General features: G+C 38.8%; 1 protein-coding gene across 1 annotated transcript in view; it reads left to right on the top strand.

Moving 5' to 3' along the window:
- TMEM131 (transmembrane protein 131) overlaps nucleotides 1–27,465 on the top strand; it is a gene marked incomplete at its 5' end in the record, with an annotated part of 147,794 nt that overhangs the window by 32,971 nt on the left and 87,358 nt on the right. Inside the window, 2 exons of the mRNA XM_008586239.1 lie at nucleotides 1,734–1,802; nucleotides 14,231–14,354. Of these exons, the coding sequence (XP_008584461.1) occupies nucleotides 1,734–1,802; nucleotides 14,231–14,354 (193 nt within the window). The remainder of the gene's footprint in view (nucleotides 1–1,733; nucleotides 1,803–14,230; nucleotides 14,355–27,465) is intronic.

Here is a 27,465-nt window from a genome sequence, read left to right on the forward strand (position 1 = left end):
TCTTTTTTTTTTTTTTTTTTTTTTTTTTGTCTTTTGTCTTTTTCCGTGTCCGGCAACGGATCGCAACCCTCAGTGTTGCCCCCATACCGGACCGGGGACCGGCAACGGGATCGCAACCCTCGGTGTTGCTCCCGCGCCTCGCTCAGCCAGTGAGCGGGAACCGGTCTGTATGTGGGATCCGAACCCTCGGGCGGGAGCGCCGCCGCGCTTCCCAAGCAGCGCACTATCCAGTGCGCCACCGGGCCGGCCCCTACTTTGTTTTTTCTTCCAGGTCTGTGTTGGATTATTTGCTGTTCCCACCACTTAAACTCTGCGCTGGAACTAACTTGTCTTTTGCTTACTTCTAAAATGCGGGAACTTCCTGTGGGGACCAGTACTTGAGCTGTGTGGTTGAGCTAAATTGATACTTTGCTGCTGATTCCCTAGGGAAGGCTTTTTGTGCAGCTCAGGTTTTACTTGTTGACTTTATAGGTACTTCCAGGTCTAGAGAAATCTGCTGCTCCTGGGTTGTGTAGAAAGTTTGGTCTGGGCCTGAGTCTTTTCATTAAACTGCACCCCATGCAATTCTATATTCCTTACCAATCTCCTCTGAGTGGTCTTACGCTGACTAGGGGGCAGATCAGCTGTCCTTGCTGTGCACCAGTGTCCTCCCAGTGGGCCCATCTCCCCCACAGCCCATGTGCCAAACACTTCTCATGGTACAGGCCATACTCTGGTCCCTTGCGATGACACACCGGCCTCTGAGTCACTTCTTTCTTTCGGTTGTCATGGCTCCTCGCTCCTGTGTGGGTCCACAGGAGCCCTGTTAGTGGTCTTGCTGACCTGGGGCCATCAAGGCCCTCTTCTCCCCTCTCGCCTCCAAGCAACTTCATCCAAAGGCACAGCTATGGATTTTGCCGGCTGTTTCTCCATGCACTCAGCAGCTCCATCCAGCCTGGAAGCGGCCGGGATTCAAAAGCAATTGGAACAGTTTTTTCTTTCTCTCATTGTGGCTTCTCCTGCCTTCATGCACTCTGTAGGTCTCTCCTCCTCTTCCCCTGATCTCTAGTGGTCCCAGCTTGTCTGTCACTGAGTTTTTATAATTGTAAATTGGTTGATTTGTGGGAAAGAGTGACACTGGGGACTGTCTATTTTGCTGTCTTGACTGGAAATCTGCCCCAAATTCATTTTTGTTTAGTCCTTTGCCACTCTGGTTGCAATGGGATCATGATTTTTGTCTCCGTATATTGTCAGCCAAATATATGTAGTTGTATTTATTGTTTATCATACATGTGTCAGAAAATCCAAGTGGAGGGCCGGGCCCGTGGCGCACTTGGGAGAGTGCAGCGCTGGGAGCTCAGCAGCGCTCCTGCCGCGGGTTCGGATCCTATATAGGGATGACCGGTGCGCTCACAGCACTCACTGGCTGAGCGCGGTGCGGCTGGTCTCAAAAAAAAGGACAAAAAAAAAAAAGATAATCCAAGTGGACGTAAAGTATATATATATCAACCAAATAAATTTCAACATTCCGTCTACCTGAGCATTTTCTTCCCACTTCTTTTATTTTTTAAAACACACAATATTTATGTTTTCTCTACTTAAAAAAAAAAAGTAATTGCACATTCCTAGTAGAACATTAGATCCACTTTTCTTAAAGATACTTTGTCATGACAAAAGTAAAGTGTCTGACTATGGTTTAGGAAAATATATAATTTGAAGAATTGCTTCTTATACTGTTTTCTTTTTATTTACAGTATATCTCTCTACCGGGGTAATTGTAGGCCCATACGATTTGAGCCACCGATGCTGGATTTCCATGAACAGTAAGTTTAACATTTTCGGACTATATTTCCCATTAAAGTGTTATATGTATTTTACATGTATCTGTCTTGCTTTTTCCCTTGCTTTTCATCCATATGAGAAAGTTACATGTTCAAGTCATCAGGAAAACATGATATTGAATGGAGTTTGAAAATGGGGAACAAGTATCTGTTAGGAGTCTAACATATAATGCTAACTTTTAAAGTTTGAAAAATACTCACACATTACAGTCTCTGGCTTGGAATCTTATTTTTGAAAGCTTCATAAAACTTATAGATTGCCTTTTCCGATTAGCACTTTATCTCCATTTTTATTTAAAATTTTTCTTGTGGATGTAGAAGGATATACTGTTTGTTTGATGTGTATGTGCTTTTAAAATACAAACTTTTGTACATTACCAAATAGTATTATCACTAATCCAGAATAGCAGACAAAAGCAAATGCTACAGCCATGGTTCAGCCACAGGATTGCTTTCTCAAACATATTTCTGGCTCACCTTCTACTTCAGGGTTTCAGGTTTCACACATCTCAGGTACTAAGGAAAAAATAAGTTTTCACCCTATTTGGCTCCAAACCAATTTAGCAGGTGGATGAGGAGAGCATCTTAAATCATATAACTCCTAGAGCAATGCCGCTCCAGTAAGTTAGCAGAAGAAAAAAATTTTAAAAGGGACGGGAGAAAGCTGTATTTTTAGCACCATGATTAGAATCCCTAATAGGAAAACACTGAAATTTGGGTTTGGGGCTTTAAATATGCATGTATACTTGGTAGTGTGTTTTACTTGGATATGATCAGACTATATGTGCAATTTTATATCATATTTTTTCCCTCATTAACATAGCATGAGTAATTCTCTGTGTTGTAAACTGTCCTAAATGAAATTTTATGTGCTGCATAGCATTTCTGTGAGTTTATTTAATTATTCCCTATTCTTGGGTCATACAGATTGATTCTTTTTCTTTCCTTTTTTTATGCCATTGCTCTAGTGAATGTTTGTATAAAGGCTGAAATTTGTTTTTTAACTTTGAGATAGCTAAATAGGTAGTTAGCTAGCTAGATATTAGACTATTTCCTTAGATTTCCAGGAGTAAAATTACTGAGTCAAAAGATCTGAACATTTTTTAAGGTGTCGATGTACATTGTGAAATTGCTTTTTTCCCTTCTAGACATATGGTTGCACTTGTTTTGCTGCCATCTCATCAGATATTAATTGTATCAATATTTTTATATCTATTCTGATTCAACAGATGAAAATTGTAATTTTCTTTAATACTGTCAAAGTTGTATTTAACCATTTTCACTATAATAAACATAATGATCTCACACCTAGAATAATCAAAGATATCATTTATGCTTGTATAGAACCATGGTAGGGCAATTAACACAAGAATTAAAAGATACCTGCTAGCAAATCTTTTCTGGAGATTATATTCTTGCAGAGATCATGGATTTTTGAGGTGAGAGTGCAGAGAGAAGTTTGCATACTTCTTTGTGCACTTCTAGATGGAATCAGTATTTGGAAATAGTCATTATATAAGTAAAATTGACTTTTGTGGTATTAGGTTATAAAGACCATAATGTTCATACAGGAAATAAATTACTATTTAGTCCTATAAAAAAGTTTTATATACTGCTATAGTTTGAATGTGTCCCCCAAAGTTCTTGTGTTAGAAACTTAATCCCTAATGCAGAGTGATGTTGAGGGGTGGGACCTTTAAGAGGTGAGTAGGCCATGAGAGCTCTTTGCTTATGAATGGATTAATGCTGTTGTGTTAGGAGTGTGTTCCTTTTATAAGGAACCACCACCCGTGTCTTGCCGTGTTATGACTCACAGTGCCCCACCCCACCCATGTGATGTCTTCCTCCATGTTTATGACTCAGCAAGAAGACCGTTACCAAGACTGATGATTTACTTCCCAGCCTCCTGAACTGTGAGGAAATAAATGTCTGTTCTTTATAAATTACCCAGTCTGTGGTGTTCTGTTATAGCAGCACAAAACAGACTAAGACAGGTACAACGTTAAGGTTATAAGAACGTTGGATAAAGTATTCTTAATCCAATCACAATGATATATTACCCGCAGTCTCCTTTCAAATGCAGAATATTTAATGAAACATGTCACGTATTTGATCTTTATCAAGAGAGTTTATTATTTTAAAACTAATAATAACTTTTTTTTCTCAAGTAAAATTCTCTTTGAGTATGTTCTCTCGTTCCACAGTGGATCAGAATAGAGGCTGATGAACTCCATTCTAAGACTGTGGTATTAAGTGATGTTTATGACATGTTATCAAGATGCATAGGGGTGGAGGTAGAGCAGATCAGTGCACAATATCAAAGCTTTTAGTCTAAAATAGTGAGTATTCTAACTTTGAAAAACTTAGCAGTAACTATCCTTGAGCAATCCTTTTTGAAAGTTATATCCAACTGTTTTTACTTGGTTATTTATTTTTTGAGGGAGTTTTGCAAATTTTATTTTGAGATAAAGAAATTTTCAGGTATACAAAATATCTGAATAGAGACTGGAAATTCCTGTTCCAAATTATTTGTCCCTCAATCCCTTGAATAATGCCCCACACCCAAAACAGGAGAAATTGGGATAAGGTCAAGCAAAGTTCTGGACTGGTGATTTTAATCTTTTTTGGATCATGGATCTCTTTAGGAATGGATGAAAGCTATGGACTCTCTTTCTTCCTCTTCCCAAACACATATGCATGTGCACACACGCACATATACACACAGAGTTGAACATACAAACAACATTTTGCATGTAGGTTCAGAGGTTTTATAGACATTTCCCACAAAGTCCACATCTGGACCCTTAAGAACTAGCAAAGAATTTATCTTCTAGGCCACAGGTTGTTAAATCACCACCACAAAACTTACTAGGGTGTTGCTTATTACACAAGAAGTACATGTAAACTGTAGTAAACTTAGGAAATTCTTATCATGAGAAAGAAAGTAAAAAATTACTAATAGTTAAACCACCTAGAAACATTAAATTAGAGCTTTTGTCCTTTGAGTCTTTTTTCTATGCATCTATATTTATTTGAATTACAAAAACATAACCATATTTTCTGAACATACTTTTTTGTAGTATGCTTTTTAAAATTAATATATTGTGCATACTTTTTAAAATTTAATTGAATTTTGAGTTATTTTATGCTACCAAAGAACATCAAATTGTATGGATATGTTATATTTGTTAAATTCATTCATTGTTTTTTTTTTTTGTTTGTTTGTTTTTTGTCTTTTTTCCGTGTCCGGCAACGGATCGCAACCCTCAGTGTCGCCCCCGTACCGGACCGGGACCGGCAACGGGATCGCAACCCTCGGTGTTGCCCCCGCGCCTCGCTCAGCCAGTGAGCGGGAACCGGTCTGTATGTGGGATCCGAACCCTCTGGCGGGAGCGCAGCCGCGCTTCCCAAGCAGCGCACTAGCGCAGTGCGCCACCGGGCTGGCCCTAAACTGCATCTTTTAAAATTAAAATATAAACATAAAAGGTTGATGAAACATCTTTTTAGAAAAACAGCATTTCAGCATTCTTCCAAGTACTATACCTAAAATATCCTTACCCCGAATTGCACATATTATATACAATTCAGAATTTTCTCACTTAGGCATGGTCCCTTCTTATTTTATAAAGATGGGCACTAGCGCAGTGCGTCACCGGGCCGGCCCTCATTCATTGTTTTGAATTATTTTAAAGTTTTTGTTCTCACGATCAGTACTGAAACTAATGATTTAAGTACAACCATCACTATGTCCTCAGGAAAGAATCTTAATGAAAGGACATGGAAAATATTAAGGTTTTTAGTTAATATTTAGGCTGAAGAATAATTTGGTCTCATGAACAAGGAACAACTGATGGGAATAAAAGAATCGATGTATGACTAAAGAGGAAATAAGTGGGATTTCCCATAGAGACCGGTGCTGGTCATAGAGAAACTGAAATCTCATGAACTAAGAGAAACTATGGAAGATTTGTTGAAGAAGTTTGAATGGACAGATGAACTCCAGTACAAACAAAGATCAGATAGTACAGACAAGAAAATTATTTGAAGCATGGGAAAGGAATATAGTAGTTATACTAGACTATTACCTAAAGCAGCAAATTTACATTCTACTTCCAAATAGTGGAAACAATTGAAAAAAAAAAACGGTTTGCCATAGTCTGAATGTATCCCCCCAAAATTTGTATATTGAAACCTAATCCCCAGTGTGATGGTGTTAGGAGATGGGGCCTTTGGGAGGTGATTAGGTCATGACGGCAGAGCCCTCATGAGTGGGATTAGTGCTCGTATAAAAGACGCCCAGAAAAGCTGCCTTGTCCCCTCTGCCATGTGAGGATACACTTAGAAGACACCATCTATGAATTAGAAGGAGGGCCCTTACCAGACACCAGCCGTGCTGGCACCCTGATCTCAGACTTCCCAGCCTCCAGAACTACGAGAAATAAATTTCTATTGTTTATAAACCACCCAGCCTATGGTACTTCGTTATAGCAGCCCTAACGGACTTAGACATTATTCTGTCATTATCTAAAACTTTTCTGCATCCAGTCTGAGAACACTGAATGGAGTTTGTTTTGTCTCACAAAGGTAGAAGTGAATCTGTAGAAGTAGGGGTTAGGGGCAGATATGAATACATGTGTTCACTTAATAATAATCTTTTTTTGTTGATATAACTTCAGTTTTTTCAGTTATCCAGTCCTTAGGAAAAGGGACCCTATGTCTAGCTCGGGAGTAAATCCTGATTAATCTAAGTCAATTGTAATAATCCTCCTTTTGTCTGTGATCAATTCAAGAGTGGATGTGACCCAGTTCTACCCAATAATATGAGGGCAGGTCTATTGAGGGATATCCAGGGAAGGATTTTTTTTTTTCAACCTAAAAAGAGACACAGAAAAGAAAGATCCCTCTTACATGCTGGATATTGTAGGCACGTGATGCCTGGGGTACTATGGCAACCATCTTGCAATCACTGAGGGGTGTTAGTCTGAGGATAAAGCCGGGGCAGTTTGTCTAACAGAGTTGAAAAATGCAAAGAACCTGCATCCTTGACGATATTGTTTAACTGCTGAATTAACAAACCCTGGAACTGCCCTACTTTAAGTCTTTTTGTTAGGGGACACTTACTAGTCTTGTCTTTCTTGGTCTCCTGTAGAGTCCATGGCACTGCTGACTTCTTCCTCCCTCTCAGATCTTTCTCTGCCTCTACCCTTATGAGTCTCTCTCCATGTTTTTCTCTTATGTCTGAGCCTGTTTTTTTAGTCTCTTTTGAAGTCTTGTGTTCCTCTACCTATCGCCTAAATCTGTCTCTTTCCTCACCTCATTTCAACCTGCTCTACACTTTCTTACTGGGTGATCTCTTCCACGCCTTTGGCATAGGCCTGTGATTTTCCCATCTGAGTCCCCTCCCTGGTCACTGACCTTCCATCTCCAGCAGCATCTTAAACTCAACATGTCCTGCTCATGCCTCTGTGTCTCTGCAAGGGGTACCACCCAATCACCAAAGCTAGAATCCAGAGGCTTCCTGGATTCTTGCCTTTCTCTCAAAGAACTCCCATCCTTTCCCATATCAAATCCATTACCAGGACTCCTATCAGTTTCCCTTGTCTGCTCTACCCTAAACCTCATTGCTTACCCTTCTGTCAATTCAGGCCCTCATCATTTCTTACCTAGACTGTTACCACATGTCTGACGTTTTCCAATTTATGATGCATACTGTCAACAGAGAAATCTTTTTGATATCAAAATCTAATTATGACATTTTCCGCATTCCCCCCTCCCCCAAAATCCTTTAATGATTTCCTGTTGCCTTCAGGATAAATGCTAATTTTTTTATTGTGAAATCTGACCTTTATCTTCCTTATGTGCCCACTGCACTGGTGGAGAACTGTGTACCATTTCCTGAAATCTCTGATTTTTCTCTGAGCATGTTATTCGTACCTTGAAAGAAAGCATGTTATACATATCTGTAAAAAGAATTTTTTATGGGAGGTTTAATACAATATAGGAAAGTAGAAAGAACAAATAATGTATATATTCTTAACCCAAATTCATTATTAATATTTTTGCCATATTTATTTTATTATTTTGTTGTTTTGAATAATTTGAAAGCAGCAGGCATCATGACATTTCATTCCTAATTCTTCAGCATGCATTTCCATATATAAGAACATCCTACCTAACTAGAATACCATTACTGATATAGTAAGAAAATTAACAGTAATTACTGAGTGCCTTTAATCCTGCTGTTTTGGTCAGTGCTGTAGTTGTTTGGTTGTAACTGATAGAAATGAAAGTATATTGGAAGGAATATTGAGGACTGTAATATGTCTGCAGAAAGGTCATAGATGCAGCTGGCACCTGGGGACAACAGGATCCATGTTATCTGACACCATTAGGACTCTCCTCTCTGTCCCTTATCTCTATGTCACTCTGTATTGGCTTATTCTCTCTCACTGCCAATATCTTTTTCCTACACTGACTGCTCTTCAGACTTTCATTCTGTATCCTCCCCCGCACTGGGAAGCACAGACCTTTTTCTTTGAAAAATCTTAAGAGTAGAACAGTGATCACCCTGACTTGGGTCAGGTGTCTACCCCACCAGGCAGACAAGGAGGGCATGTGGCAGTGGATGTGTATTTCAGGTGTCTTCCCTGTGTTTATCAGGGTTTCATCCAGAGAAGAGAAGCCATACAGTAGACAGGTACTCCTGTTGAAGTTCCTAACAACCGCCTTGGCCTGTAAAATTCTTAATGACCAGTACTGGAGAGTGCAGCCCTCCTGTGTAAGGCAAGCTTTCCCCAGCCTGCCTAGCAGAGGAAGAAACTGCCTTCTCTCTGCTTCCATGCTCTTGTGTTAATCCCACAGAGGGGGGGTGGATCCCCTCAAAATCTTCAGACATCAAGAATAGTGATGTTACATGCCCACACATACGCCAAGAAGGTATGCAAAGGTTTAGTATACTCACATAATGAAGCTTTCTAGGGAGACCTTCACAGACTCCCAAGCAGGTCTGAAAAATGGCTTGAGAGAGCACAGAAAGGAGACTGACTTGGATTTTGTTGTGGTTAGGGAGTGAGGCTGGGGTGGGCTTGCATGGTTTGAACTTCTTCCTAGCTCCACGAGAGTGTGCAAGCTTTCTTTTTGTCTTGTCCAGATGTGGAACATAAGGTGATGAAGAGGTACCAGTGAGGTTTGAAAACTGTCAGCAATAAAACATCGAAAGTGGAGTTAGATTCCCTATTACTCATTGCATTTTCTAAAGGGTTTCAGGACTTTTAGAAAGGATGCTACTAGAACTTTCCTTACTTCTTTCTAGACCCCCTGTACTGACTCCTCTCACTACCCTTATTATCCCTACCACCCTCTAGAATTTGTTTCACAGTAAACTGATCAAATTAACTTTCTTCGGAAACAGGTCTTCGTGTCATCTTTTTTGTTTAAATTTATTCTTTTATTCTGCCTTTTATTCTCTCTCCCCTCCTTCCCTTTCACTCCCCTCGCTTCTATAAGTCTTCTCTGCCCCACTCCTAACAATCCCGTGCAACAATCTGGGCACCACCACATCCTCTCCCTCTCCCCCCATCGCCCCAGTTTTTTATGCCAATGCTGTTAAATGTTTTTCTGTTTCTATAACAACTCTTTATTCAAACTTTATTGCAGACTGTGAAAGATGCTTTGCGTGGAAACTTGGTTTACTGAATTCTTTGGTTTATATAATTATTAAGTGCAGAAAATCTTGGTTGCAAATCTAAAGCTTTAAAGAGGGTAGCTAATGGCTTAAAAACTGGACATTAAATAGACTGTCTCTAAAAATGGAAGTCTTTAGTGTCAAAATAAATTTAGTTTATGAAAGGCATTTCTCCCTAATGACCTTTTGAAATTCCAAGGAAATCAAGTAAGCTCTCTTTTCTAAAGGAATGTTTGATGCCTCTTAGCTTTTTAATTTCTAACTGTTCAATCTTTCCATGAGTGATTTTCCACTAACCCCCCAGCTCAGCTTCCAATCTAAATGTGTTTGAGAGGATGGTTGGATTTTGTGGTAATTGAGTAGTACAGAGTACTGCATGTTGATTTGGCCCTGCTTCCTGCCCAAAGCTGTGTTTAACAAAGTGCTGTGTCACTGTCATTCAGAAGGTTTGTCTAAGGGCACTTCTAAGCCCTTTTTTTCAGCTGCTTCCTAGCATTGCAGTGTCATCTTTCTGTGATGTAGGAAACTTGCCATTGGCCACAAAATTGCAGCTTGCTTTCCAAGCTAGTCTCTAATTCATAGCTGCTGCTTCCTAATTCTGTTGAGTCTCAGAGTGTTCTAGAATATGGACAGTTAGTCAGTGGTTCTGCTGCAACAGCACAGAGAACAGCTGTATCCTTGCTTCAGCTTAGTTTGTCTATAAATACTTCACACTGTCCCCTTTGGCCCTCCTTCTGTCTTTGGAGCAGCCAATAATGGAAATAAACAGGACCAGCACTAGCAGGTGTTTGGAAATCTTTGTTTTATTTTTAAATTTTACCTGTCCAGCCAAGCAGCCACACATGCTGCTTGTGATAGGCAGAGTTTAAAAATGGTCGGCAAAATTACTGGCCACTAATGTACGTACGCACAGTTATTCAATTAAACACTAATCAAGGTGTTTTATAAAGCACTTTGAAAGTGTAATTAAGGTCACAAATCAGCTAACCTTTAAATAAGGAGATTACCTTACCTCAGAGGTGGGTCTGACCTAATTCATGAACTTTTTAAATCTGGTAATAGCAATCAGAAACAGAAATGTCAGAGATTTGAAGTGTGAGAGGTATCTGCTGCAAGGGAGTTTCTTTGTGCTGGTTTTGGAAATGGAGGGGCCACATGGCAAGAGACTGAACAGCCTGAATTTTGCTAACAACCTGAATAAACTTAGAAAAGGACTTTGAGATTCAGATGAGAATGCAGCCTTGTGAGAACACTCATTCTTACATTCTTACAGTCATTCTTACAGAATTGTAAGATAATAAATGGGTGTCATTTTTAGTCTCTTAAGTTTGTAGTAATTTATTACATAGCATAGAAAATTAATGCACTGCTTATTTTCAAGTAAGCATGTACTTTCCATGATCTAGATCCTGCTCACATCACAAGGGAACGGAGGAAGGGGGAGGGACAGGGCAAGCTGTTCAGGTGAGGTCTGTGAGCAGGTCTGTCCAAGGAGTGCCCCTCTGCTTCCTGTGGTGTGAACCTCCCAGAGCTAGAGGAAACCTGCTCTGTCCGAGCATGCTCAACTGGAATAGCCTGCAGACACCCTTCCTGACAGCTTCCCTCTGTCCTTGTAACTCCAAACTTCTTTGAACAACATTAGTAGATGACCCCTTTCCTCTGGGCAAGGATTCATTTCTATAAGGTGAGGCCTAGGCCTTTCCTCTGAGAGTGACATGGAAAAAACACACACCAAAGCCCGTTTTCCTATACTCTTTCTCAGTAACAGTCATCAACACAGAAGACCGACTTCTGTGACCAAATGTATGGAGATTTTGCCTTGCATCTTTTTTGGTTCTTTTCCTGATGGCTGGACTGTTAAGCCACGTGATGATAGTGGACCTCATGATGACTGGACTGTAAGCCAAGGAATGACTTTAGACCAGCTTTTTGTTTCCTTGGGTAAAGCAGAGAAGCTCTTCTGCGGGCCCAGTGTTCCTCATGACCGCTACTGCAGCAGTCCCAGCAGCTCTCAGCCGAGAAAGTTGAAGGGAGTTTATCTTTCCCACATCTTTCCAGCTTCTGGGAAGAGGTGGTGGCATCTGCACTGGCAAACTCCCAGAAGGAGAACGTGACTTGCTAGAAGACATTTAACTTCAACAAAACACTTCACATCAGCATTATAAAGAAATTTTCAACTGGTGTGTAAAATAAAGCAGTCCAAACTGGTATAGAAATCTAAAAAAGTGTTAAGTGTTTACCAAAGACAGTGAAGAGTCCTTATTTACATAATTTATCGATCTTGTGCATGTGTTTTGGATAACATGGATAGAAGATATTGTTATTCCATTCCAGAAAAAGACAGATGTTGAAAATAGTACTCAGTTGTAGATGAAGCTGCAGAAGAAATAAAGTAGTGGCCAAATTGGAATTTGATTTTGATTTAGATGATACAGTGAAATAATGTGACTGTATTAAGAGTCAGCACATGAAATTCTGACCAACTTTTGACCTTGAGGATTTTACCCCTCCCCCCCCAGGTATGATTCTTTACCCCTCCCCCCCCAGGTATGATTCTCTCACAGGTATAGTCATCAAACTGAAAACGGCAGTACAGTCTTTCACAACGTTATATATGTTATCTAAATGATTGTACTCCTCATGTATCACATTATTTTGGTGTGTGAACTAATGAGCTACTATAATATGTAATGCATATTGAGGAAAGGTGGAAGGCCAAGCCCTGGTCTTCATCTCTTGTGAATTTAAAACGGCATGATCCCCAAGGTGGAGAGTCCCAATTCCACACATACACATAAAAACTGTTAATTGCCCCATATTTGTCTCGTCTCTATCTGACAATGCTTGTTGGACAGAGGTGTCTTCCTAAATTATAATCCATAAGCCCTAAGACTTTGGAAGGCCAGAGAGAGCAGTTGCAAGAGAGCACACTCAGGGGCAGCTGATCCCCTGACCCCTACAAGCTTTTCAGCTATTCTAGGTTGAAGGAGCAGGCCCTGATTATCTCAAGGCAAATAGGGAAGAAAGGAGAAAACAATAGACTTTGGAGGCCTTCCTCTACCTTAGCCTTTCATTGGCAGCTCAGGCTGCTCTTTGCCCTTACCTCCTCCCACCGGACAGTTCAAGGCAGCCTTCAGTTCCCCAAGGTTTCTCATCATTTTTAGTTATTCTTTGGAACCGGTACCTCCACTGACTTCTAAATTTTTCCAGCATTGTTATTGGGGAGGGGAGGTACTAATTTACTGTCTTTAATTCACTGTCTAAAGCCCGTAATCCATTTTTTAACTAGTGAAAATTATCAGCTGTTCACTGTTTTATCAACTTTCTCAAGTCATAAATTAGAGGCAATCAACTGAATTGGAGAAAAGGTAAGGGCAAAACTTCTTGAAGGACAAAAGCATGGTGGACAGTTGAAGCCAGACTGTGTTTTACAAATATAAAACACAGTCTGTCTGTGCTGTTTCACCTGCTTAGGCTTTGGGGTTTATACACAAACCTTGAACTTGAATTTCAAAACATGTAAATTGCAAAAAACATGGCCCAAATGGTTGCATGAGAGAGGACCTTGTGAAAGAACGTTGTATTTGAATTAGAAATTGAGAGTTTGAGTTGGTGTAGATAGGGAGCAAAAAAGAGCAGAGATTGGCTTTGGGGGGTCATGCACAGTGAACCAGCCTAACTCAAGGGAAGGGTTTGGATTGTGAAAACAGGGAGTTACTTGTTTAAGTTGAGCAACATCACATTAGGGAGGGCTTTAATAATGAGAGAGAGAGAGAGGATGCAAATCCCTGGTACTATGCTAGATAATATGGAGAACATGCATAAAGTATATAACAGAATCTTTGTCCTCGAGGTGTTGATAATGCTGTTGGGGAAATAAAACTGATACCAGTTAAATGATTAGAGAGCACTAAGAAAAATTGTAATTTATATGCAGAATTCTCCGGTGCTGCAGAAGTTAGGAAGCCTGTACAAATAAGATTAGCTACAGAAGTAGTAAGTGGACTGCATAATAAGGTTTCACTTTTAAGGCAAACTGTAACATGGATGCCAAGAGGAGCATTAAAATGGATCTACAAATTTCAGACCATTGAGTGTGTGTTGTATACAGTTCCTTTGAGAGCAGGCAGTTTAGTGCTGGGGGTCAGAGCATGGACTAGACCCAGATGGCTTAGATTCAAGTCCAAGTTCCAAGTATGACTTTTTGGCAAGTTTTAATTAATTTTCCTGCACCTCAGTTCCTCATCTAAAAAATGAGGGTAGTAAAAGCGCCTAACTCACAAGATCTCCTCACAAAACATTGCCGCTCAGTTTCCACTCCTCAATTGAAGAGCACGCATCAGTGGAATTTGAGGAGAAAAGCACATGATTCACGATTAGCAGGGAGGCAGGGGGGTGTTAGAGAAAGAAAGAAAAGGCTCTGGCCATTTTGTTCCCCCCTGCTTCCTCACTGGATTGGAAGCTTCAAAGAGGTGAGACTTGCTTCATCCTGTCCCGGCAGCCGGTACAGTGTGTGACATAAGTGACACTCCATGAGTATTTGTTAAATGACTAAATGCATTTTAAGGTGTAATTTTAAACATAAATCATTTAATAAGTATTTTAATATATTTGGATATGTATTTGTCTAATAATTTTGATGTTTTATTTTTTAAAACTTGGGAATTATTTTAACAACTACAATTATCTTTGAAGTATTTGTGACAATTTCTTTTTGTTTTTACAGGCCAGTTGGGATGCCAAAAATGGAAAAAGTCTACTTACATAATCCTAGTTCTGAAGAAACTATTACTTTAGTATCGATATCAGCTACAACATCACATTTTCATGCATCGTTTTTTCAAAATAGGGTAAGTTTCTCTGCTATAAATGATTTCTCTTGAGTTTGAAATTGAAATGTCTATATTTTTATTTGTGAATAATTTTAGTTTTCCATAATTAGAATCTGGTTTGAATATATCATATCTGTTCCTGGATTTTAGTTTGTAACATTTTCTGACAGTTATTACTTCTGCCCTTAAACACACATTGTTTTTCTCAACATGAAACAGCCCAACAAATCTGAAAGGTGTAGCATTCTCATATTTGTTCACTTGATCTTCTTTTCCTAATTTTCCTTTTTCCTAATAGTAGGTCATTCCTAGGCATCGTATTAGTTTTCTATTGCTGCATGATAAATTACCACAAGCTCAGTGGCTGAAGACAACACCCGCTTATTAGCACGCAGTTCTATAAATCACAAATCTAGTGGGTTGTTTGCTCAGCATATCGTAGGGTGGAATTAAGATGTCATCTGGGTTGAGTCCTCGTCTGGAGGCTCTGAGGGGAAATCCACTTCCAAATTCATTCAAGTTGTTGGCAGAATTAGGTTCCTTATAAAATCAAAGCCCCCGTTTCATTGCTGGCTGTTGGCCAGGGATCTCTCAGCTCCTTAAGACACCCAAGTTCCTTTACGTGGCCCTCGGTCTTCAAGCCAGCAACGTTGTAACCATTTCCCCCCTCCTGCTTTATATACCTGATTCCTCCAGCAGAAGAAACTCTGCTTTTTGGGCCGGCCCGGTGGCGCACTGGAGAGTGCGCTGTTTGGGAGTGTGGCGGCGCTCCCGCCGAGGGTTCGGATCCCATGTGGAGACCGGTTCCCGCTCACTGGCTGAGGGTGGTGCGGGCGCGACACCGAGGGTTGCGATCCCGTTGCCGGTCCCCAGTACGGGCGCAACACCGAGGGTTGCGATCCTGTTACCGGTCAGTAAAAAAGACAAAAAGGAAAAAAAAAAAAAAAGAAAAGAAACTCTGCTTTTGAAGGGCCCATGTCGTTGGATGGATCAGGACCATCTGGATAGTCTCCCTTTTGATTAACTCAAAGTTAGCTGACTGGTAACCTTAATTATACCTGCAAAATCCCTTTTACTGTGTGATGTAAATAATCACAGAGATTAGGGCAGGAAATCTTGGGGGACATTTTAGGGTTCTGCCTACCACAAGTATCTTTTAAAATTTTACTTATAATTTTTGTAGGTAGTGTGTGAACTTGTTATTAAAAAGGAAAAACTTTTTTCTGAACAAAAAAATTGTATTTTTGTAAATTTTGAATTTGAGAGATATATTAAGCTTTAATATATAGGTTTCCAATATAATTGGTAAAATAGCAAATAATCAGAAGGAAGTAAATGAGTGGAACCTAATTTCTTCTAGCAAGGGTTTTGACCTTTGAAAGGATATGAATAAATAACAAAGAAGTAACTTTTTTTGACGCACACAAGATATCAGTTGGTATATTAATTTTATAGCAATTGTTTAGATTTTCACATTTTTCCTGTCTAAAATTCTGCTTCATCATGTTGTTAGCTAGCGGTTTCTAGAGTTAAAAAAAAAAAGACATAATTTTGGCTTTTTTGTTGTTGTTGTTTAAAGGTATTTTATAAACAAAGAATTGATTAGCCAGCATATTAACTTTTGGTAATAAAAATTTTAATTTTTTTGTGGTAGTCCTAGAAAATATTCCTTCCTTGAGTTATTCTTTGTTGTTACCTAAAAGATATTTTCACAATTTTTATAAATGTGCTAATGGTCTCAAATAATAGAATTCTAATGCTGGGAGAGACCTGTGTATAGAGATGAAGAGCTGAGCCCCAGAAGAGTTTGCCCCAGTGATGCAGTTAGTGGCAAGAGCCCAGGTGAGGGTCTCAGTGCTCCCCTAGCCTTCTCAGTGATTTTTATCATATTATTCTACTGCCAGTGGCATACATATACGTTACAGACTATATAGAGAGATGCATTTATTCAGGCATTGCCAATGTGCAGAGACACCTCAGGTTAAAGGGCAAAAAATAGTGAAGTAAAAATGGAAGCAGTTCAAAAATAGTTCACAGCTGCACTACACATTTTATTTTTAACTTGTTAACTTACTTTGCTAATTCAAGCAATAGTTTGTTGTTTCCAAATACGCTATGCTTCACTTGGGTTAAAGGCCAGGATTTTTACTTTTATACTGCTATCACAACACAGAGACTAGGCCAGGAGTTACAAACCCAGATTCTTATTGGGCTAGGTACACAATGTAAATGAGGGAATCAAGCCAACTAGAATGAGGGGTGCCCTGGAGAGCATGTGGCCCACCCAAAGGGATCAGCCCCACCTTGCCCCAGCCAGTGTTTGCCATGTGGGAGTTTAAGTCCATGTGCAGTTCTGCTGATTTTCCAAGAAAAGTCAGAAATAAGAATTTCTATGTATCTCCCAATTTTTATACACTGAAAGTGTATTCAGTTTTCAAAAGACAGATAGTGTGGACCAAACCACATAAGCTGATGGACACAAATTTGACATTTCTGAACTAGACACCGCACCCCCCTGCCAACCTATTTCTATATGTGAACCTATGCAAAGAGAATAGTTTTTCTGAAAATTCTTCAAAAGATAAACTAAAGGTGTGTGTAATCGAAGAACAAGTTAAAAAAACAATCTGTGTTTTCTGTTGTCAGGAGGTGGAATTAAGCAATAAAAATAATTACACCTATCAAAATCTACATTTAGATGGTCTACGTTTAGCTTCACAGGGGATCTGTGCTGTCTTCTCTTGCCTTTTTTTTTTTTTTTCCTTCTTCTTGCTTTTCATCTTTTCCCCTACAGTAAGACATTGACTCCAGAAGCTCAAGTAGTGGAGGAAAGAGATGGAATGACCTTTGGGGAAGAAATAACCTTATTTCCCTCCGCTTCACTTGTATGCCTATGATAAGAGCCTTTGGGGAGAAATGAAAGAGTTTGTTGTGTCCAGGAGAGCAAAATCTTTCTGTATGTTTACCCTAACTCTAATTGCCTTTGTCATTCTCAGAATTCCTGGTCAGATCTTGTCTCTTTGACAATAAAACATTTTCTGTAACTCATAAAGTTTTCAGTTATTAGCTGATATTTGTATGTTAACTAACCAGTAGGAAATATAGAAAAGAATAATTATTGTTTAATTATTGTTTAAAAGGCCAAGTTTTACATAACTGTATTTTTTCTTTCTTTTTTTATTTTAATTTATTTTTAATTGTACATATTTGTGGAGTACAACGTATTGTTTCAATACATGCATATGTTGTTTAGGGTACATAGTATATAGATCACCTAAACATTTATCTTTTCTTTGTGGTGATTATGGTCAGGATCCTCTTTTCTAGCTATATACAATAAGTATTATTAGCTCTAGTTAGCCAGAGCTTATTCTTCATATCTACTTGTAATTTTGTCCACTTATTTTGATATGTTTAAGGTAATAAACAATAATCTCTTCCTCTGGGTTGAAGGTCATTAATGAATATTAGTGACTATTAATGAATATTAATGAATATTAGTGACATTCAGCTATTTTAGGTTAAACTCTGATATCCATGCATGTTATTAGGAATTGAACAAAATGTGATGTAGCAACAGTGTGGAATATTATACAGATAATAAGAAGAATGAAATAGATCTATATCTGTTGATCTGGAATAATATGTAGTACATGATATGTGAATATATAAGAAAAGCTTATTGTAGAGTAGAATGTAATACCATTTTTATAAAAAGCCAAAAAAATCCGTGTATATTTGGGTATGATGATAAGAGCCAGAGTAAGGTGCAGATAAATACACCAGGTTAACTGGATAATCTCAGAAGGATTAGAATGGAGGAGGTTTGGGGGTATTGACTTTTTCTTTTTTTTTTTTTGTCTTTTTTCGTGTCCGGCAATGGACCGCAACCCTCAGTGTCGCGCCCGTACCGGACCGGGACCGGCAACGGGATCGCAACCCTCGGTGCTACGCCCGCCCCTCGCTCAGCCAGTGAGCGGGAACCGGTCTATATGTGGGATCCGAACCCTCGGCGGGAGCGCCTCTGCGCTCCCAAGCGGCGCACTGTAGCAGTGCGCCACCGGGCCGGCCCTTGACTTTTTCTTTAGTTATCTTTGCGCACTGTATCACTAAGTAAAATGAGCACTTATTACTTTTACAATTTAAAACATATAGGAAAATATAAATTAAAAAAGTTTTGCCACCTGTGTGGAGATAAGTAATTAATTAATTTAACAGATATTTATTGAGTGCCTACTAAGTGCCAGGCACTTTGGATTTATCAGTGAACAACAGAGATTCTTTACTCATGATACATGTGGGGGGTTTGGGTGACATCAGCAACAGAGGGAAAGCAAGCATAATAAATAAATGGATTGTATGAGATCTTAGAAGATGATAAGAACTGAGAAAAAGAAGAGTGTAAGATATAGGGATTAGGAGTGCGCTGGGAAGGGTGGTCCGATTTTCAATAGGATGATCAGGATGGGCTTCATTCAGAAGGGGATGTTTGAACAAAGACTTGAAGGAGGTGAGGCAGGAGGACCATATGGAGGAAAGTGGAATACACCCAGGCAGTGCAAAGGCCCAGGATGTGAAAGCAGGCCTGGCATGCAAAGAGGACAGTGTGCTAGACCAGAGTGAGCAAGGGTGGGAGGAGGAGTAAGGGGCCTGGGGGGTGGGAAGGGCCTTACAAGCCGTGGTATGAGCTTGGCTTTTATCCTGATGGAAATGGGAAGCCACCAAAGGGTTTTGAACAGAAGAATGAAAATGGTAGCTTATGTTTTAAAAGGACCACTGTTTATCAAATATAGAAGAAGGGCAAGGAGAGAATCAGGGACACCAGTCACACTGGCTATTGTAATACTCCAGGGAAGAAAATAATTTCCCTGAGCAGAGTGATTTATGGAAAAGGTGAAGAAAGGGGTTGGGTTGGGGATATATTTTGAAGATACTGCCAACAGGATTTCTTAGAGTGGCATTGAGAGAAAGAGCAAGGTCAAGGTTGACTCTAGAGTTTTTATCCTGGGTAATTAGAAGGACAGAGTTGCTATCAACTGAGATGGAGAAGGCTGGGGTAGAGCAAGTTCTGAAGTGCAGTTAACAATTCAGTTTTGGACATGTTAGATTTGAGATGTCTCCTAGACATCCAGTGGAGATGCCAAGTAGGCAGTTGGTGTTTGAGTTTGGTTCATGAGGAGAGGACTGGACTGGAAATAGAATTTTAGGAGTCACTGGTGAAGATTTGAAGTCATGGATGTGGATGAGATCACCAAAGGAGTAAAAGACCCAGGGACAGAGCCAAAATTCCAGTTTCTTAGTGGCAAGACTAGAAACTCAGGCCTTCCACCCATCAACTACATACCTGATGTCCAGTTCCAAAGGGGCAGAAAGCTATACTAAGAATTAAGCATTCCATGGTAATTTCTCTTACTTTTTGGAATTTAGATAGGCATTAAAAGGGTATTATTTAAATATGTACATTAAATATGTATTATTTAAATATGTACATTTTTAAGTAAAATTAAGTTCCTGTAAAAATTTTAAAGGAAAACATTTTGCCTCTGGATAAATTTCCCTATAGTAGGCACAAACCTTGTGAATATCTTCATTGACACTAGAACTGTTCTCAAATAGGAACATCATATTCATCAATGCAAAAATTTCTTTTTTCACATTTTTACATCTCTGCAATTAGGACACGTCTTACAATCAAGGGCACTTGAACAGCTCCTGTCAGCCTGGACTAAAATTGCATTTTTTTCCAAGAGAATGACCGGCACTAATGTCTCAGCACTACCAACTAAACATTAAATTTTCTGCTTGAGGTTCTTTTGGACTGCTGATAGGTATTCAGACTACATACCTGCATGAGCACTGATATATAGTTCAAATTTTAAGAGTAAATTAGTTTTCCTCCCTTCATGCAGTGACCAGAATGAGCCATACAGGTTTTCTTTACTGCCCCTTTCTGTGGGTCAGGGTTTTGTTATCCTCATTCCCTACTTTTACATGAAGGTCTCTTATTAGCTCTGCATTTTTTAACGTTTTTTTCCCCTCTTTGTCTTGATATGGTACAAAACATCTGTATTACAGGCACTGGCATCTTAGATGGGTAGATGACATTATTTTTTCAGATTGCCTGAGATTCCCCTCTGTGTCCCTAGGTATCAGGACTGTCAGAGGAGTTGTGAAGGTGATAAAAGGGTGGCTGGCAGTGTGACTCTGTGGATTAAGTTCGTGATGGTGAAAAGTGTGGATGGACTGCCTGAACTCAATAATGTTACCCACTTCGTTTAGAGGTTTTATTATCTTAAAGTAGATTTTAGTTTATTCTTGCCCTCCAAGAGTTAAACCTAAACATTCAATTACTTGTCCTCGTACCAAGGAAACATGCAAACTGAGACCTTTGTGTTTTTTGGGTTTTGTTTTTTTTTTTTAAGTTCCAGGCTAAAATACTGTTTTGAGTGAGTCTGCAAGGAATATAAACAGTAAAATTTAAATATATGTGTATTACTATTTTAAGTAAATATATATATATAATATGTATTTATTTTTAATTACAGTATACTTGCAATAGAATTCACCCTTTTAGTGTATATTTCTGAGTTTTGATAAAACCATAAAGTCATATAATCAGTAACTCAGTCAACTCAAGTCATTGCGTGTAGCCTAGAAGGTTATATAAATGGAACCATGTAGTATAGAACTTTTTATATTGGTCTGTGTAGTTAGGTATATACTGCTTCATTGCAGAGTAGTATTTCACTCAATGGCAGTATCATAGTTTATCCATTCATCAGTTGAAGACTTGCAGGTTGTTTCCAGTTTGGAGTTATTATAAATAAAGCCACTAAAAACATTTACATGTAGATTTTCATGTGAGCATAAATTTTTATTTCTCTTAGGTAAATACTTAGGAGTGGGGTTGCTGGGTCTTTTTTTTTTAAGTTTTAATCGGCACATTGTAATTACACATACTTCTGGGGTACATTCTGATGTTTTGATACATATATATGTTGTATAATGATCAAGTTATAGTTAATGTATCAGTGACCTCATGCATTTATCATTTCATTGTGGTGAAAACATTTAAATGCCTCTCCCCTAGCTATTATGTGAGATACAAAACTTAACTCTTAACCATAGTTATCCTACTGTGCAATAGAACGTCAGAATTTATTCCTCCTATCTAATTGAATTTTGTACCTGTTGACCAACCTCTCCCTGTTTTCCCTCCCTGCACTCCCCTCTTTAGTCTGTGGTAACCCTTGTTCTACTCTCTGCCTCTGTAATATCAACTTTTTTTATTTTATTTATTTATTTTTTTATTTCCACAAATGAGTGAGGTCATATGGTATTTGTCTTTCTGTGCCTGGCTTACTTCACTTAACATAATGTCTTCCAAGTCCATCCATGTTGCTGCAAGTGACAGGATTTCATTCTTTTTGATGGCTGAATAGTATTCCATTATGTGTATATACCATATTTTTTTTTGTCTCTCCGTTTGTTGCTGGTCACTTAGACTGATTCCATATCTTGGCTATTGTAAATTGTGCTACAATAAACATGGGAGTGCATGTATGTAGTGGGATTGCTGGATCAAACGGTAGTTCTATTTTTAATTTTTTGAGGAACCTCAATACTGTTTCCCATAATTGCAGTGCTGGTTTACATTCCCACCAACAGTGTGCAAGTGTTCCCTTTTCTCCACATCCTCACCAACACTTGTTTTCTTTTTTTCTTTTTGATAATAGGCGTTCTAACTAGAGTAAGGGATTATGCTGAGAATATGTTTAAAGGTTTTCCATAATGAATGTACCATTTTATATTCCCACCAGAAATGTAATATATTCCCACCAGAAATGTAATAGAGTTTCAGTTGCTCCACATCCTTATTAGCACTGGGTATTATCAGGTTTGGGTTTTTTGTTTTGATTTTTAGTCATTGAAGTAGGTGTATGGTGTTAGTTCCTTTTTATTTTAACTTACATTCTTTTCTATACAAGGATGTCGAGCATCTTTTCATTTGCTTATTTGTCATCCATATATTTTCTTTGGCAAAGTGTCTGCTTAAATCTTTTCCCTGTTTTTTAATCAGGTTGTTTGTTTTCTTATTTATTTCTTGAGAATTCTCTATATATTCTCTTTACAAGTCCTTTATCAGATATGTGATTTGCAAATCATTTTTCCCAGTTTGTAGCATGTCTTTTCATTCTCTTTATAGAATCTTCCAAGGAGCAGAAATTTTTAATTTTCATGAAGTACAATTAATCAAGTTTTTCTTTTATGGGTCATGCTTTTGGAGTTGTAACTAAAAACTCTTTACCTAACCCAAGGTCACAAAGATTTTCTCCAGTTTTACTTCTGCAAGTAATAGTTTTAGATTTTACATTTAGGTCTACGATTCATTTTTAATTAATGTTTCTTTATGGTATGAGCTATGGATTGAGGGTTGTTTTGTTTGCATATGGAAACCAAGTTGTTCCTGCACCATTGGTTAGAAAGACTGTCCTTTCTCGTTGAAATCTCACTGTATTTTTATTGAAAATCAGTTGACCTTTTATGTGTGGGTCTGTTTTTGGACTCTTCATTGTGCTCTAATATGTATCTAACAGACACTGGAATAACTATCCTTTCACCAATACCATGCTGTCCTGATTACTGTGGCTTTATACTTTAGTAAATCTTAGAATCAGATATTGTGAGTTCTCCAGTTTTGTTTTTCTTTTTCAAAATCGTTTTGGCTCTTCTTATTCCCTTTCCTTGTCATCTAAATTTTAGAATCAGCTTGCCAATTTCTTTTTTTTTTTTTTTAATCCTGCTGAAATTTTTTATAATGTTATTTTGAATTAAGTTTAAATGTACAGAAAACTACAGATACTCTCTATATATCCCTCACTCAGTTTCTCCTAATGTTAACATCTTACATAATCAGTACAATTATCAAACCAGGCAGTTAACATTGGTACAATAGTATTAACTAAAGAACTTAATGAATGTACTTCAAAAAGTATGTGGAAAAATAGAATTAAAAGATAATATGAATTTTTCCATGAACTTTTTGAAATACTCTCATGCTGTGGATTGATTGAATTGTGTCCCCAAAGTTCATATATTAGAAGTTTAGGGCCGGCCTGGTGGCACACTCGGTAGTGTGGTGCTTGGGAGCGCGGCGGCACTCCCGCCGAGGGTTCGGATCCCATATAGAGACCGGTCCGCTCACTGGTTGAGCGCGGTGCGGGCGCGACACCGAGGGTTGCGATCCCATTGCCGGTCGCAGTACGGGCACGACACCGAGGGTTGCGATCCCGTTACCGGTCACGAAAAAAGACAAAAGGGAAAAAAAAAAGTTTAATTCCCACTGTAACTGTTGAGGATGAGAAATCCTATTATGGTAATTGAAAGGTGGGGCTTGAAGAGGTGATTAGATTGGAGGACCATGCCTAGTGAATGGATTAAAAATGGTGCTCATGGGCATTGTTTGGAGGGCTTTAAAAGGAGAGTGAATGAGGAAGTTAGTGTCTCTCTCTACTCTGCATTTTCTGCCATGTGAGACTCTTGGGTCACTGGGGTCACCACCAAGGCCTTCACAAAATGTGTTCCATGGACTTTGGACTTCCCAGTCTCCAAAACTATAAGCAATAAATTTAATTTTCTTATAAATTACTCAGTTCCAAGTATTTTGTTACAAGCAACAGAAACAGACTAATATACCTCATATATGAATTTCATCAGTTTTTCTATCAATGTACTTTTTCTGTTTTAGGATCCTATTTCACATTGCATTTAGTGTTTTTCTCCTTAGACTGAAATTTTGATTGGAATCGCATTGGAAATATAAATCAATTTGGGGAGAATTAACATCTTAAAAATATTGAGTCTTCTAATCTATGAATACGGTATTTCTCTCCATTTGTCATCTTTGATTACTTTCTGCAATGTTTTATGGTTTTCTGCTTATAGAACTTGCATGTTATATTTATACCTCAATATTCTTTTGTGTGCATGTTTTTGTAATTTTTACTTTTTTGAAAATTAGAATTCCATGCCCCAGGCTCTCCCAAGATAGGGTGGTGGGGGGTTGAGGGCCTCAGCCATGCCCCCCTGACACCTGCAGTCAGCCCAGCAATGACCACCGAGCCGCCACAGGAAGCACCCCCGGCTCTCCTGAGCCAGGGCGGTGGAGGGCCAAGGGCCTTGGCCGCACCCCACTGACATGCAACCAGCCCAGTGATGACCACTGAGCCACTGCAGGAAGCACCCTGGGTTCCTGAGCTGGGACAGTGGGGGGTGAGGACTTTTGTCACATCCCCCTGACATCTGCACCCAGCCCAGCAATGACCAAGCCACCACTGGAAGCCCCCCCCAGCCCATCTCCCCTGTGGGAATGGCGGTGGGGGGGTGCCACAGGCCTCAGTCCCACCCCTCCTCCTTTCTCCTAATTCCATCACATTTCCATCCCCTTTCCCCTCTTCCCCTCCCTCCCAGCTGCTCTGCAACAACATCCTAGAATGTAAAAAATAATATTAATAAAATTACATTTTCTTTAAAAAATAAATGTAATTTTATTAATATTATCTTTTACATTTTTCTTTTAAAAATAAATAAAAATAAAGTTAAAATCAGTGATTAAAAAAAAATTAAAATTCCAGTTGTTCCTTGCCAGTGTATGGAAATACAGTTGATCATTATATATTGATGTTGATTCTTGTGACTTTTCTTAGTTCTTTTATTAGTTCTAGGAACATTTTTGTAGATATTTTTTGGGATTCTCTGTAGAGAAAGCCGTGTTTTCTATGCATAAAAGCATATTTTTTCTTTTGCACTAATGTGTATACCTTTTATTTCATTTTCTTGCCTCACTGCACTGGCTGGTACTTCCAATACAATGTTGAATAGCTGTCATAAGAGCAGACATCCTTGCTTTTTTCCAAATTTTGGAGGAAAAGTATTCAGTCATTCTCCATTAAATATGGTTGCTGTAGGGTTTTAATAGATGCTCTTTATCAGATTGAGGGAGTTCTCTTCTATTGACCTAGTTTACTGAGATTTTTAGTCATAAATGGATATTAAATTTTTTCAAATTATTATGTGCCTCTGCTGAAATGACCATATCATTTTTCTTCTTTAGTCTGTCAACAACTGAATTATGTTGATTTGATTTTTGATTATTGAACTAGAATTACATTCCTAAAATAAAAACCACTTGGTCATGATGTATTATCCTTTTTATAAATTGCCTGGATTCAGTTTGCCACTACTTTGTAGATTATTGTATATCTGTGTTTATGAGGGATATTGGCTTATAGTTTCTTGTCAAATTTTTGTATGGTCTTTGTAACAGAGTAATGCTAGACTCAAAATGAGGTGGGAATCTTCTCTCCTCTTCTGTGTTCTGGAAAGTTTATGTAGAATAGGTATTCTTTCTTTCTTAAGTGGTTGGTAGAGAATTTTACCATTCTACCAGTGAAATCATCTGGGCTGGGCTGGCCCGGTGGCGCACTCAGTAGAGTGTGGTGCTTGGGAGCGCGGCGGCACTCCTGCCGAGGGTTCGGATCCCATATAGAGACCGGTCCACTCACTGGTTGAGCACGGTGTGGGCGCAACACCGAGGGTTGCAATCCTGTTGCCGGTTGCGGTACAGGCATGACACCGAGGGTTGCGATCCGGTTACCGGTCACGAAAAAAGACAAAAAGGAAAAAAAAAAAAAAGAAATCATCTGGGCTCACACTTTTTGTTGTGGGAAGGTTTTTAACCAGAAATTATTATTTTTTTAATTGGGTATAGGACTATTCTGGTTATCTATTTCATTTTGAGTGAGCTTTGGCAGACTGTGTCAGATTTGGCAGATTGTCAGAGAATGTGTCCATTTCTTCTAGTTATTAAATTTATGGGGATAGAATTTATAGACATAGAGTTTTTTATAATATTCATTTACCATCCTTTTTATGTGTAAAGGGTACATAATGATGTTCACATTTTAGTTCCTTATATTTTTGTCTTCTCCCCTTTTATTCACAATTATTCTGTGTACGGTTTTATCCATTTTATGGACCTTTTTGAAACATCAGCTTTAGTTTTATTGATTTTTTTGCTATTTTCTGTTTTCTGTTTCATTAATTTTTGCCCTTGTCTTTACTATTCTTCTTTTCGCTTGCTTTCAGTTTAATTACTCTTTTTCTAGTTTCTCAAAGCCAAAAACAAAGATTATTGATCGAGACATTTCTATTCAAAATAAATGTGTAATGCTGTAAATTTCCCTCCAAGTATTGCTTTAACTATAGCCCAGAGATTTTGATATGTTGTGTTTTTATTTCCAATCAACTCGAAACATTTTACAATTTATCTTGCAACTACTTATTTTACCAGGAGGTTATTTAGAATTGTGTTATTTAATTTCAAGCTATTTGGGGATTTGTCAGATGTCTACTATTGATTTCTGGCTCAGCTGTGAATTTCTCCTACTGTCTACGGCTTCCAGGGGTCTATACTGTCATGCTAGCCCACAGCTGGCCTTTAGCAATGTGTAAAAAATGTAGGTGAATTCTTTTTCCCCTCCTGTATGGTGGCCTCATCTTCTTCCCATTTTCTGCCATGGGTGAGCCAGTACTCACATTCCATCTCTCTTTGGAGGTACTTGTCTTTCCTTAGATTTTGGGCTGGTCGATAACCAAACTCTGTGATGGGCTCAAGGAAGGTTGTGATTTTGTAAATTTCTCTGCTCTTTTTGTTGTTATTAATAATGCATGTGAAATACTTTTTTCAGGTTTCTTCATCCTAAGGTAAAGTCCAGAGTCTCAAAGCCATGTATTTTGAGCTATAATTTGGGTAGCATTTTAGAGTTCTAGCCCTAAAGGCAGAATAAAAGAGGTTGATGACTTTACATATTAAAATGCTTTTTAAGGGCCAGCTCGGTGGTGCACTGGAGAGTGCGCCGCTTGGGAGCGTAGTGGCGCTCCTGCCGAGGGTTCGGATCCCATGTGGAGACCGGTTCCCGCTCACTGGCTGAGCGCGGTGCAGGTGCAACACCGAGGGCGTAATAACTTCGTATAGCATACATTATACGAAGTTATCGTAAAAGAGGTTGATGACTTTACATATTAAAATGCTTTTTAAGGGCCAGCTCGGTGGTGCACTGGAGAGTGC

Source organism: Galeopterus variegatus, unplaced genomic scaffold (assembly GCF_000696425.1).
Source record: "Galeopterus variegatus unplaced genomic scaffold, G_variegatus-3.0.2 Scaffold3896, whole genome shotgun sequence".
NCBI classification, from domain to species: Eukaryota; Metazoa; Chordata; class Mammalia; order Dermoptera; family Cynocephalidae; genus Galeopterus; species Galeopterus variegatus.